This window comes from Oncorhynchus mykiss, chromosome 32, assembly GCF_013265735.2.
Source record: "Oncorhynchus mykiss isolate Arlee chromosome 32, USDA_OmykA_1.1, whole genome shotgun sequence".
NCBI lineage: Eukaryota > Metazoa > Chordata > Actinopteri > Salmoniformes > Salmonidae > Oncorhynchus > Oncorhynchus mykiss.
Genome location: NC_050572.1, coordinates 31,407,630 through 31,421,923, shown reverse-complemented (window position 1 = coordinate 31,421,923; position 14,294 = coordinate 31,407,630). Strand labels below are relative to the sequence as shown.

Below are 14,294 nucleotides of genomic sequence, written 5' to 3'. Positions count from 1 at the left end.
CTTTCAGGGAACGGATTGTGCAACATTTACCCATTATTCCTTTCAAAATTCTTCAAGCTCCGTCAAATTGGTTGTTGATCATTATTAGCCACCGACACAGATTTTAAAGTAGATTTAAGTCAAAACTGTAACTCGGCCACTCACGAACATTCCCTGTCTTCTTGGTAAGCAACTCCAGTGTAGAGTTGGCCTTGTATTTTAGGTTATTGTCCTTCTGAAAGGTGAATTCATCGCCCAGTGTCTGGTGGAAAGCAGACTGAACCAGGTTTTCTTATAGGATTTTGCCTGTGACATTTACTTTTTATTCTGAAAAACTCCCCAGTTATTAACGATTACAATACCCATAACATGATGCAGCCACCACTATGCTTGAAAATATGGAGAGTGGTACTCAGTAATGTTAGGGATGCAAATCTAATACAACACAGAGCACTTTGTATTCAGGACAAAAAATGAATTACATCATTACTTTAGTGCCTTGTTGAAAACAGAATGCATGTTTTGCAATATTTATGAAGGACGCCTGCTTCTTTGTAGTGACTGGGTGTATTGATACACCATCAAAAGGGTTTTTAATAACTTTACCATGCTCAATACTCAATGTCTGCTTTTTCTTTTACCCATCTACCAATTGGTGCCATCCTTTGCAAGGCATTGGAAAACCTCCCTGGTCATTGTAGCTGAATCAATGTTTGAAATTCACTGCTCGACTGAGGGACCTTAGAGATAATTGTATGTGTGGCGTGCAAGAGATGAGGTAGTTATAAAATAATTATGTTAAACACTATTATTGCAGAGTGAGCATGCAAATTGTTAAGCAAATGTTTTACTTCTGAAATTATTTCGACTTGCCATAACAAAGGGGTTGAATACTTATTGACTCAAGACATTTCTGCTTTTCATTTTTTATAAATGTCTAAACATTTCTAATAATATCATTCCGCTTTGACATCATGGGGTATTGTGAGTAGGCCAGTGATTTAAAAATGTAGGCTATAACGCAACACGATGTGGAAAAAGTCAAGGGGTGTGAATACTTTGACGGCACTGTACATACTGCATCTACCTCAAATACCTCGCAGCCTGCACGTCAACTCGGTACTGGTACCCCGTGTACATAGCCAAGTTATTGTTACTCCTTGTCTATTTATTCCTTGTGATATTATTTCTCTCTCTCTCTCTGCGTTGTTGGGAAGGGCCCATAAGTAAGCATTTCCCTGTTAGTCTACACCTGTTTTCTATGAATCATGTGACCCAATAACATTCAATTTTATTGGATTTTGATTGATTTGATTTACAGGTTATGGAAAATGTGCTATTTTATTATTTCTCCATTATGTGTTGCTACCATGCTGTGTTATGTGTTGCTACCATGCTGTGTTATGTGTTGCTACCATGCTGTGTTATGTGTTGCTACCATGCTGTGTTATGTGTTGCTACCATGCTGTGTTATGTGTTGCTACCATGCTGTGTTATGTGTTGCTACCATGCTGTGTTATGTGTTGCTACCATGCTGTGTTGTGTTGCTACCATGCTGTGTTATGTGTTGCTACCATGCTGTGTTATGTGTTGCTACCATGCTGTGTTATGTGTTGCTACCATGCTGTGTTGTCTTAGTTCTCTCTTTATGTAGTGTTGTGGTGTCTCTCTTGTCGTGATGTGTGTTTTGTCCTATATTTTTATTTTATTTTAAATGTTTAAATCTCAGCCTCCGTCTCCACAGGAGGCCTTTTGCGTTTTGGTAGGCCATCATTGTAAATAAAAATGTGTTCTTAACTGACTTGCCTAGTTAAATAAAGGTTCAATTAAAATAATAATAATAAAACTAATTCCTCAAGGAGGAATTTGGGGAAGCAGGTAGCCTAGTGGTTAGAGAGTAGGGCCAGTAACCGAAAGGTTGCTAGATCGAATCCCCAAGGTAAAAATGTGTTGTTCTGCCCCTGAACAGGGCAGATAACCAACTGTTCCTATGCTGTCATTGTAAAAATAAATAAAAGGAGAAAGACTCCATTTATAAGTCAAAGACATTAACACTATGGTAAATAATAGATTAATGTCTGCAAACACTACAATATACTAGTCTGCAAAAACTACGGTATATACTACAGTCTGCAAAAACTACGGTATATACTACAGTCTGCAAAAACTACGGTATATACTACAGTCTGCAAAAACTACGGTATATACTACAGTCTGCAAAAACTACGGTATATACTACAGTCTGCAAAAACTACGGTATATACTACAGTCTGCAAAAACTACGGTATATACTACAGTCTGCAAAAACTACGGTATATACTACAGTCTGCAAAACCTACGGTATATACTACAGTCTGCAAAAACTACGGTATATACTACAGTCTGCAAAAACTACGGTATATACTACAGTCTGCAAAAACTACGGTATATACTACAGTCTGCAAAAACTACGGTATATACTACAGTCTGCAAAAACTACGGTATATACTACAGTCTGCAAAAACTACGGTATATACTACAGTCTGCAAAAACTACGGTATATACTACAGTCTGCAAAAACTACGGTATATACTACAGTCTGCAAAAACTACGGTATATACTACAGTCTGCAAAAACTACGGTATATACTACAGTCTGCAAAAACTACGGTATATACTACAGTCTGCAAAAACTACGGTATATACTACAGTCTGCAAAAACTACGGTATATACTACAGTCTGCAAAAACTACGGTATATACTACAGTCTGCAGTATACCACAATCTGCAAAAACACTACATTAATTACTTAAGCAATAATGCCTGAGTGGGTGTGGTGTATGGTCAATGCAGAGTGCCTGGATACAGCCCTTAGTCGTTGTATATTGGCCATATACCACAAACCCCCGAAGTGCCTTATTGCCATTATATAACACGGCTGTCAGCCAATCAGCATTCAGGACTTGAACCACCCAGTTTATAATATAGTATATACTACAGTTTTATTTTACTACATTATTTATACTATAGTTAACTATAAATGCTACAGTAAATACTACAGTAAAGTTCTCAAAAACACTACAGTGAATACTATAGTATTTATACCATTATATACCATAGTATTTTTTATGTGGGATTGTTATTGTAATATTTTGTACAGCATATTGTGGCATCTCTCTCATTGTGTAAGCTATATGTACACTTCTTAGAAAAAAGGGCTCCAAAAGGGTTCTTCGGCTGTCCCCATAGGAGAACCCTTTTTGGTTCCAGGTAGAACTCTTTAGGTTCTAGATAGCACCTTTTTTCCCAAAAGTGTACAGATGATGGGTGACATTTTCTGTCCAACGCACAGGCCTTAAAGTGAGCTAAATAGTGATCTTACCAAAAACAACCATATCATTTCAAATGGATGGTATGGCACTACTGCAAAATAAGTTTGGAATATTGTATTGATACGGGCATTGTGTGTGTGTGTGTGTGTGTGTGTGTGTGTGTATCTGCATTGACTCACCATGGTACGTGCGGTTCCACATCCTCTTGGTGACGATGTCCCCTCGCGGCCGGCCCCCTCCCTCGGCCATGGTCTCGTTCAGGGCCTGAGAGTACAGCATTACCCCGTCATAGAAGCCTCCTGCTATCAGGTTCGTCTAGAAAGATGGAGGGAGGAGGACCGTCATCAAATCTGGTTATATCCACTCTCATACCATCTGTGGTTCTCTCCTCTTCATCTGTTTATTGTTACTTTTCCACCTGTCTATCTTTTCAGTCACTTTTTAGTCCTCTACCTCTCTGACACACGTCTCACGTCTGAGAGTATGCATAACAGTGTGTTTGTTTGTGCGTGTAAGGGTGTGTGTGCGTGTGAGCCAGAGTCAAGCCTGTATGTTACTCGGTGTTTGTAAGCACGACTGGGTGTCTTGAATAGCCCTCGAAAGAGTTCACGCTGACATAGGGATTATTTACTGGCCCCGAATGTAACTGTGTAACTATAAATATGAACTATTATATAATGCCTAACACAGGCTCATAAGTAAAAACCTGTATTTGTTTGAGTTAGAGCCCAGACTAGGAGCTTGGATTTACACTTGTGCCAAAACTGGCCATATCTCCACATCACTCAGACATGGAGAAATAGATCCTATTCCCCTGAGGTTAGAAATATGTCTAACCTCCCACTGCGGACTTGGGACAGCTGGAGAAGCCCTGTAAATGAACCTTGACGATGCTGTAAATGGCACAGTCCACTGGAATATCCTCGGAGTAGCTTCGTATCTTTCACTAAATCATAATTCAAGCCATCTACAGTCAGGTCCAGAATTATTGGCACCCTTGATAAAAGATGAGAAAAAAAGATTGCATAAAATAAATAATACAAATACTGAGCTATAGAGTATGCTAAAAAAAAAAATCTCAGAGAAAGAGATTTTGTTAAACAAGTAATAATTCTTTATCTTAAAAAGATAGGGGTATTGGCACCCCTGTTTTCAATACCTCACCTTGTGACGATAACGGCACTGAGACTTTTTCTAAAATGTTTTATAAGACTGCAGAACACTTTGGGAGGGATCTTAGACCATTCCTCCACAATCTTTTCAGATCAAGTCGGGAGACTGACATGCCCATTGCAAAATGTTGATTTTCTGCCCAATTAACCATTTCTTTGTGGATTTGTATGTGTTATCGTCTTGCTGGAAGATCCACTTGCCTACAATGTTCAGCCCTCTGGCCGAGGCAAACAGGTTTTTGGCTAAAATGTCCAGGTACTGGGTAAGGTTCATGATGCCATTGACCTCAAGAAGAGTCCCAGGACCTTTCTCTGAGCAATTGTATTAGTTTAAAATAAAAATGTTTTTGGGAGGATACAATAATAATCGCTCAGTATTTGTATTATTTATTTTATTCAGTATTTTTGTTCATCTTTATCAAGGGTGCCAATAATTCTGGACTTGACTGTATGTCCATTTATTCTACCTTTATTTAACTAGGAAAGTCAGTTAAGAACAAATTCTTATTTACAATGTCAGCCTAGGAACAGTGGGTACCTTGTACAGGAGCAGAATAACAGATTTTTACTTTGTCAGCTCAGGGATTTGATCTTGCAACCTTTCGGTTACTAGTCCAACGCTCTAACCACTAGGCTACCTGTCGTCCAGCCATCCATCTATCCATCCTCCCACCCATCCACCAGCAAACCTTAAAATCCAAGCAATGTTAGCTGAAACATTGCCGACAAACTATACACCCACCCATCCAACCAACTATTCCTTCATACATTAATCAAACATAAGCTTAATATAAACAAACATTATGCGTATTTAGCCAGTTCTCTTCTCTGTCTGTTTCTATTTAAATTGACCTTTTACTCTGTACATGTTGTGGGATTCAGTGTGTGTTATCAGTAGTGATTGGATTTTAGTGACTTGTGCTGTGTTAGGTATTTTGACAGATGCTGTCGTTGTTGCCCACAGGTAACAAGAGATTAAGATATGAAGGAGTTTAATAATGAAACTATGAGTCTATAATGAATCTCCAAAGCATGCAGAAGTAGTTGTAGGGGTGAGAAAAATAAACTTCCAATATGGGCATTTAAAGAGTTTGGGCGGCTGAAAGACTTACTATGTCAAAAACAGTGGCCAGGTGGACTGATTCAAGCCCAGTACAGACACATAGAAGAGAGAAAAATAAAGCTTGGTGTGTGGAGAGAGCTGTTCACTGGCAAAAGACAGAAGGAAGGACAGACGGACGGACTAACGGGCGGACAGACAGACAAAAAGCCAAATTTATGTTTGAAAAGGCAAGTTTCGTCCTGGTGAGTCGCAGACCGATGTGACGGCAAAGCAGACAAAATTAAGTAGGTGTTGGCCACAGTGGAGTCGCACAGAATTGTGTCTGTGACTCACCAGGACGCCACCTTTCTACCATAAATGTGGCTTAAAGGCCCAGTGCAGTCAAAAACGTGATTTCTCTGTGCTTTATATATTCTTCCACACTATGAAGTTGGAATAATACTGTGAAATTGTGAAAATTATGATAATGCCCTTTTAGTGTAGGAGCTGTTTGGTGGGATGGAGTTTTGGCCTGTCTGGTGACATCACTGTAAATTGGAAAATAAAACAATAAGAAAAAGAGTTCCAAACCTCTCTGCTCTGCCAATAACAGCTAGTTTGCAGGCCACTCCCAGACAGTCCTAGTAAAATTCTTGCTTGAGAAATTGCTCTTGCTAAGAAGCTATTATTTTTACAATTTTAATTGAAAACAATCACAGTTAGGTACTTAATTGTATCCAGAAAGGATTTGATATTAAGATAAAAATGGCTGCATTGGACCTTTAACAGGCAGGCAGGCAGGCAGACACAGGTACATGAGCTGGCCCCTGAGCGAACAACATTCCCCACACTCCATCCCTTGTTGGCTCTAATAAAGGTGGAGCGCCTGCCCCCCACATCTCTCGTTCAGCACTTTAGCAGGCACCACCTAAGGACGTTGAGTACCAATTTAAGCTCTCTTACAGAGGAAAGCCCTGAATTTTAGCCAGGCAGCTCTCTACACCCACACTCGCCCTACACCTCACTCTATTACCACCCACAACTCAAACATAATAACATCATTTATATACCTTGACATGGTTTCACACATTTAAAGTCTTGCACAAACCGTGTAATTTACAAAATGTTCAGAGACATTTTCATTTGTGTATTTAGGTGAAACTTACTATGTCTACCACACAAATGCAATGTGATCTAAAGATGCATGGAACTGCTTTCACGAGCTGACAAATCCACATAGATGTTTAGCCTGAACTTTAGCCCGTCTCCTAGTGTAATAAGCAGGGCTGCTCAAGTATACTGTGCAATAATGGCTGCCATTTCTACATTGGATCTGTGTTGCTATGGCAATTAGGATATCATCACGTTTTCCTAAGTGCCAAATGAGAGGGGAAGCGTAACTTTCTACCTTTCCTGGACTGCTGCTGCGCTAATTAGTGACCAGCTCGCTAGCTTCCTAACTGAGGGGCCATTGATTGGGCTGAGACTAGAGACACTGGAGTGTGACACACAGCCCTATCACTCGAATTTAGGTCAGCCCCACCATGCTTATGAGAGTCTGTGAGAGACTTTCCAACAACCTTAGCTCACTGACATTGAACCCAGCAGTGGCTATGAAGCAACAGTTTGTTATTTTCCATAAACAACATGATGCCACACACCAAAAAGACGCCCAAAATCTTCCCAAGGGGAGATATGTAACTCAATATGCTCTATTTGACAGATAAATCCCTGTTTGCAGTGTAAAAAGACCTGTGGCATAACTTCATCCATCGAAAGCCAGGTTTGTGTGGAAAATATACACTCTAGCAAGCCCAATAATCCACTTAGAAAACAGGGTGACGCATGAGATTCATGAATGCTACTACTGTATGTTTCAACACCAGGATTCTCAGAGACAGAAAAAGCAGTAAGCCACTGGCACTCGGCCTATTTTAATTTCTGTAAGATGCTTCTGTACAGTATATCACATTGTGAGCTTGTTATCGGTTCTATAACCTATACTATATTAGCATAGCCAAAAATAGCATTTTTTTTATTTTTTATGAATGCATAGCTAACCATTTATTATAGCAATGGTTACCAGAACTGCATGCCCCAACATGCAGAATTTAGCATTTAAGTGGAACATCTAAATCTGTTGCCAGACAACAGTCTAATTAAGTTGTCATTTTACTTGACATTCATACTTAGGGATTGTGCAAACCAAGTGCAAGGAAATGACCATTTCTAGATGTCCCACAGCGATCACTGACGGACTTTAAAATAGTGGAATTGAAATGCAACACCTATACTTACAGTTCGATAATTGCATACTGGTAATTAAGGTAATTCTATACTAGCAAATCCAGCCAGAGCCAGAAGGCAAAATGCCAGAATGTTAATTCTCTACACAAAAAGGGTTCCAAAAGGGTTCTTCGGCTGTCCACATAGGAGGACCCTTTTTGGTTCCAGGTAGAAGTGTTCTACCTGGAACCAAAAAGGGTTCTTCAAAGGGTTCAACCCCAAAAAACATTTTGTTTTTTTCTAAGGGTGTAGATTCAAAGCATAGACTCCAATCTTCACCTTTATATAAATAATTACAGCTGGTTTCAGAACAGGAAAGGAGAGAGAGACAGAGAGACAGAGAGAACAAAACTATCTAAATAAAGAGAAAGAGTGGGAGAGGAGAAAAGAGGGTAGAGGAAATTGTGAAGGTGTTTTTTGATATATGAGGGGCCAGAGTCTTAACCACCCCATTTATGTCACCAGAAGCTTAACTGGCATGCTCTGCCATGAATAACTCATACAAGCAACATTTATCCAGTAAACCCTGTTGATGGAATGGGACAACCCAAGGATCTGTAGTGGGGACAATGAGGAATTACTATAGCAGTATATCGTACAATTTTCCATCCACTCCTCATAGGACATAATTAAATCGTTGACAATGGTGCATCAAATGACAATATTCCATATCTACGGTTGCAATTCAAATACCATTTAAGGACTAGTGTTGCACACATCCCATTGCAGAACATCCGTATTGGTGAAGAATAAACCTACCTACGTTTTTTTACCATGAGATCCATTAGCACTGAGGGGATATCATGAAAATTCTACAGCCTCTTGGATGTCCTCTCTTGGTCCCAGCAGCCTTTGAAAGGTCATGCATTGTGAAGGCAGGTAGAGGTGGTACAGTTTGGGCTCACATCGGTAACAGTGAGCCAGTTACCCACCTTGCGAGCAAAACATTTTAGCAATCCCCTTCATGACAGCGAAGACTAAAACAAAAAATGTTAAGTTCATTTCCTGTAATTCTACACATTTTGCCATGCGGCTGAGGGAAAGATTTCGCTGTTTTTAATATGATAACTGATGATCAATTGGCCCGACCCCGGTTGGGGATTTGACCATGATTACTACACGTTTAGATAGCTAGCCGCTAGACTACCGTATCAATCTAAAAAATAATTTGCTGTCATGGGATAATTGAGTGACTGCTGATGCACAACCAAATTTTTAAATTGCACCTTCTAACATTTTATTGTATTACATTGTTATAACTTTCAACAGTAAGTTGAGGCCAGGACTGAGTTCCAAAATATTCTTTGGTTAGATTTTTTTTATTGGTCAGCGGGCCTACAAAAGGGGGTTGCCCATCCCTGGCAGTCTCTATGGGTGTGCCACAGGGTTCAATCCTCGGGCCAACTCTCTTCTCTGTATACATCAATGATGTCGCTCCTGCTGATGGTGATTCTTTGATCCACCTCTACGCAGACAACACCATTCTGTATATCTCTGGCCCTTCTTAATACACTGTGTTAACTAACCTCCATATGAGCTTCAATGCCATACAACTCTCCTTCCATGGCCTCCAACGGCTCTTAAAACCTCTTGGAACTACCCATCCCGGATCCGGGAGAATTGTCATCAACTACACTAATTAGCATAGCGCAACGGTCAAAATATATTACTAGAAAATATTCATATTCATGAAATCACAAGTGAAATATAGTGAAACACAGCTTAGCCTTTTGTTAATCACCCTGTCATCTCAGATTTTGAAATTATGCTTTACAGCCAAAGCAAGAGAAGCGTTTGTGTACGTTTATCGATAGCCTAGCATAGCATTATGTCCAGCTAGCAGCATGAAGCTTGGTCACGAAAATCAGAAAAGCAATCCAATTAACCGTTTACCTTTGATGATCTTCGGATGTTTTCACTGACGGGACTCCCAGTTAGACAGCAAATGTTCCTTTTGTTCCATAAAGATTATTTTTATACCCAAAATACCTCCTTTTGTTGGTCACGTTGTGTTGAGAAATCCACTGGAAATAGCAGTCACAACAACGCCAAAAAAAAATCCAAATTATGTCCATAATATCAACAGAAACATGGCAAACGTTTTTATAATCAATCCTCAAGGTGTTTTTCAAATATCTATTCGATAATATATCAACCGGGACAATTGGCTTTTCAGTAGGAGTGAGAGGAAAAATGACTACCTCTGTCTTTTACGCAATAATCATTCTGAGAGCCCTCAGTTGGCCACTGACGCAATGTAGTCGTTTACGCTCATTCTTCAAAATAAAGGCCTGAAACTACGTCTAAAGGCTGTAGACACCATAGCGAAGCCACAGAAAAAAGGAATCTGGTTGATATCCCTTTCAATGGGCAATAGGGATGCATAGAAAGACAGAGGTTTCAAAATAAGAGCCACTTCCTGATTGGATTTTTCTCAGGATTTCACCTGCAATATCAGTTCTGTTATACTCACAGACAATATTTTTACAGTTTTGGAAACTTTAGAGTGTTTTCTATCCTAAGCTGTCAATTATATGCATATTCTAGCATCTGGTCCTGAGAAATAGGCAGTTTACTATTCCGCAACAAAGCATCCTTCACTCATGCTGCCAAACATACCCTCATAAAACTGACCATCCTACCAATCCTCGACTTCGCCGATGTCATTTACAAAATAGCCTCCAACACTCTACTCAACAAATTGGATGCAGTCTACCACAGTGCCATCCATTTTGTCACCAAAGCCCCATATACTACCCACCACTGCGACCTGTATGCTCTCGTTGACTGGCCCTCGCTTCATACTCGTTGCCAAACCCACTGGCTCCAGGTCATCTACAAGTCTCTGCTAGGTAAAGCCCCGCCTTATCTCAGTTCACTGGTCAACATAGTAGCACCCACACGTAGCACGCGCTCCAGCAGGTATTTCTCACTGGTCACCCCCAAAGCCAATTCCTCCTTTGGCCGCCTCTCCTTCCAGTTCTCTGCTGCAAATGACTGGAACGAACTGCAAAAAAATCTCTGAAGCTGGAGACTCATATCTCCCTCACTAGCTTTAAGCACCAGTTATCAGAGCAGCTCACAGATCACTGCACCTGTACATAGCTCAACTGTAAATAGCCCATCCAATCTACCTCATCCACATACTGTATTTTTTTTTATTTATCGTGCTCCTATTCACCCCAGTATCTCTACTTGCACATTCATCTTCTGCACATTCTACCATTCCAGAGTTTAATTGCTATAATGCAATTACTTCGCCGCAACGGCCTATTTATTGCCTTACCTCTCTTGCACATGCTGTATATAGATTTTTCTACCGTATTATTCATTGTGTGTTTTGTTTATTCCATGTGTAACTCTGTGTTGTTGTATGTGTCAAACTTTTCAAAGTTGGATTTCCTTGAGTGTTCATCCTGTGAGTAAGAGAGACGTCCTCGATTTTTTGTCTCTACCACTCTTACTGACTTATTTCTACCTGCTTTCTATTCTGACCTCTCAATGCCTGTCAATCAACCAACAAACCAGTCAAGCAACCAATCAGCCATCCCCACTTACCAGCGAGTCTTCTACGGTGAAGTTGAACATGTTCAATGCGTCCGTCTTCAGGTTGGACACAAACTCCAGGTACTCTGGGTTCTGTGGCTCTTTGTAGGTCAGAATCTTCACACTCTGTCAAGAAAAATGAATGACAACCAGTCAGAAAAACGCAATAACAAATAAGGTCCATCAGGACAGACTTTCCTCCATCTTGGAACTTTTTGAAAATCTTTGAAAAACACAAAATCTTTGAAATAACACCAAATTCAGTATGTATGACCATGCTAAATCTCTTAACTTAGTTTGAGCTATGGGATTGGTTAAGAGATAGCTGAGTTATTGATACAATCAGGAAATCGGATTTTACATGTCCATTAAAATCCTTTGTAAATCCACTCCTTTGTAAATCAACTTTTTAGGACCGTCAAAGACATTACCATGATGAACCATGTTCGGCACTGATATCTTTAAAAATAAGGAAACAATTCACTTTTGATTATGTAAAAATCTTCTCTTAGACTAGAAGTCAGATTCACTCCAAATGTAGTCTTTGAACTCATCACAATTGTCCCTAAGGAGATTGTGAAAATAACGTTGATGGCCACACTATTCTAGTAGATGCATATTAGTACATATGCTAAGATATGCTACAAATACTTCAAAAACCACACTGAATTTGGTATTGCCATCTTGAAAAACAAGGAAACTATTAGCAACTCATTCTTTGCATATGTAATGCTAATTCTCAAAATAATTCTCTCTTCATGAACCATAGTCAGATTCACTCCAAATGTTGTATTTGTCTCACAATGGCACATAAAGGAAGGTAGTTCCTACACGATAGAGGGCCTGCTTTGTTATCCAACTGATAGTGTCCTTTCTGACATCCTATGAACTTCTTTCATTGCTGCTGACAGATATATTTTAAAATTGTAAAAATCCAAAGAAAATTTTGAATGAACAAAAAAAAAGAATGAACAAGGAGAAAAAACAACTAGAACATTGTTTGTATGACTCGACATGGGTCAAAATTCGACAAAGAAGGACTATATGCATTTCAGGTAAAATAACAACCAAATGTTTATTTTCCAGGACAAATTAGCTAGCAACAGCAAGCTAGCTAAATGTCCATAAATGTTTCATGTGTGTTTCGACCTGTCCCCAAATCAATATAGTGACTAGAATGTGTTTTCAATCTAGAAATCGTTAGGAAGTCATCGAGGAAAAGAAACTAACGTCCGTGGGTGTGGCGTAGCGTTTAGCCAGAGCAAGGAGTCTGGGTAGGTAAATTACCATCGTAAAACAATTCCATAAGTTAGTACATGTCGCCATCTAGAGGCTTAGACTCTAGTCTAGGAAGTTAAGTGGTATGCTAGTGTGGATATTGGACCAAACCCTCTGTTTCCCTTCCCTACCTCCGACTCATCATCCTTTCCTCTTTTTTTCCTGTATTTTTATATGTTCAAAGCAAAGCTACATCTTTGTGATATGCTGCCTTATTTACATTTTCCAATCAATTCTTATTCATTTTTCTTGTTCACTCTTCTTATTGTAGTGTAGATGGAAATCAAATCAAATTGTATTTGTGACATACACATGGTTAGCAGATGTTAATGCGAGTATAGCGAAATGCTTGTGCTTCTAGTTCCGACAATGCAGTAATAACCAACGAGTAATCTAGCCTAACAATTCCACAACTACTACCTTATACACACAAGTGTAAAGGGATAAAGAATATGTACATAAAGATATATGAATGAATGATGGTACAGAACAACATAGGCAAGATGCAGTAGATGGTATCGAGTACAGTATATACATATGAGATGAGTGATGAAGGGTATGTAAACATAAAAGTGGCATAGTTTAAAGTGGCTAGTGATACATGTATTACATAAAGATGGCAAGATGCAATAGATAGAGAGTACAGTATATACATATACATATGAGATGAGTAATGTAGGGTATGTAAACATTATATTAAGTGGCATTGTTTAAAGTGGCTAGTGATACATTTTTTACATCAATTTCCATTATTAAAGTGGTTGGAGTTGAGTCAGTATGTTGGCAGCAGCCACTCAATGTTAGTGATGGCTGTTTAACAGTCTGCTGGCCTTGAGATAGAAGCTGTTTTTCAGTCTCTCGGTCCCTGCTTTGATGCACCTGTACTGACCTCGCCTTCTGATGATAGCGGGGTGAACAGGCAGTGGCTCGGGTGGTTGTTGTCCTTCATGATCTTCATGGCCTTCCTGTGACATCGGGTGGTGTAGGTGTCCTGGAGGGCATGTAGTTTGCCCTCGGTGATGTGTTGTGCAGACCTAACTACCCTCTGGAGAGCCTTACGGTTGTGGGCGGAGCAGTTGCCGTACCAGGTGGTGATACTGCCCGACAGGATGCTCTCGATTGTGCATCTGTAGAAGTTTGTGAGTCATTTTGGTGACAAGACAAATTTCTTCAGCCTCCTGAGGTTGAAGAGGCGCTGCTGCGCCTTCTTCACAACACTGTCTGTGTGGGTGGACCAATTCAGTTTGTCCGTGATGTGTACGCCTTTGGAACTTAAAACTTACTACCCTCTCCACTACTGTCCCGTCGATGTGGATAGGGGGGTGCTCCCTCTGCTGTTTCCTGAAGTCCACAATCATCTCCTTAGTTTTGTTGACGTTGAGTGTGAGGTTATTTTCCTGACACCACACTGAGGGCCCTCACTTCCTCCCTGTAGGCCGTCTCGTCGTTGTTGGTAATCAAGCCTACCACTGTAGTGTCGTCCGCAAACTTGATGATTGAGTTGGAGGCGTGCATGGCCACGCAGTCGTGGGTGAACAGGGAGTACAGGAGAGGGCTCAGAACGCACCCTTGTGGGGCCCCAGTGTTGAGGATCAGCGGGGTGGAGATGTTGTCACCTACCCTCACCACCTGGGGGCGACCCGTCAGGGAGTCCAGTACCCAGTTGCACAGGGCAGGGTCG

General features: G+C 40.2%; 1 protein-coding gene across 3 annotated transcripts in view; it reads right to left on the bottom strand.

Annotated features, from left to right (window-relative positions):
- LOC110488277 (atrial natriuretic peptide receptor 1) overlaps positions 1-14,294 on the bottom strand; it is a 115,024-nt gene that overhangs the window by 63,811 nt on the left and 36,919 nt on the right. For all 3 annotated transcript variants that reach the window (XM_021560440.2, XM_021560441.2, XM_036970964.1), the window contains 2 exons: positions 11,348-11,461; positions 3,469-3,604 (listed from right to left, as the gene is read on the bottom strand). In XM_021560440.2, the coding sequence (XP_021416115.1) occupies positions 3,469-3,604; positions 11,348-11,461 (250 nt within the window). The remainder of the gene's footprint in view (positions 1-3,468; positions 3,605-11,347; positions 11,462-14,294) is intronic.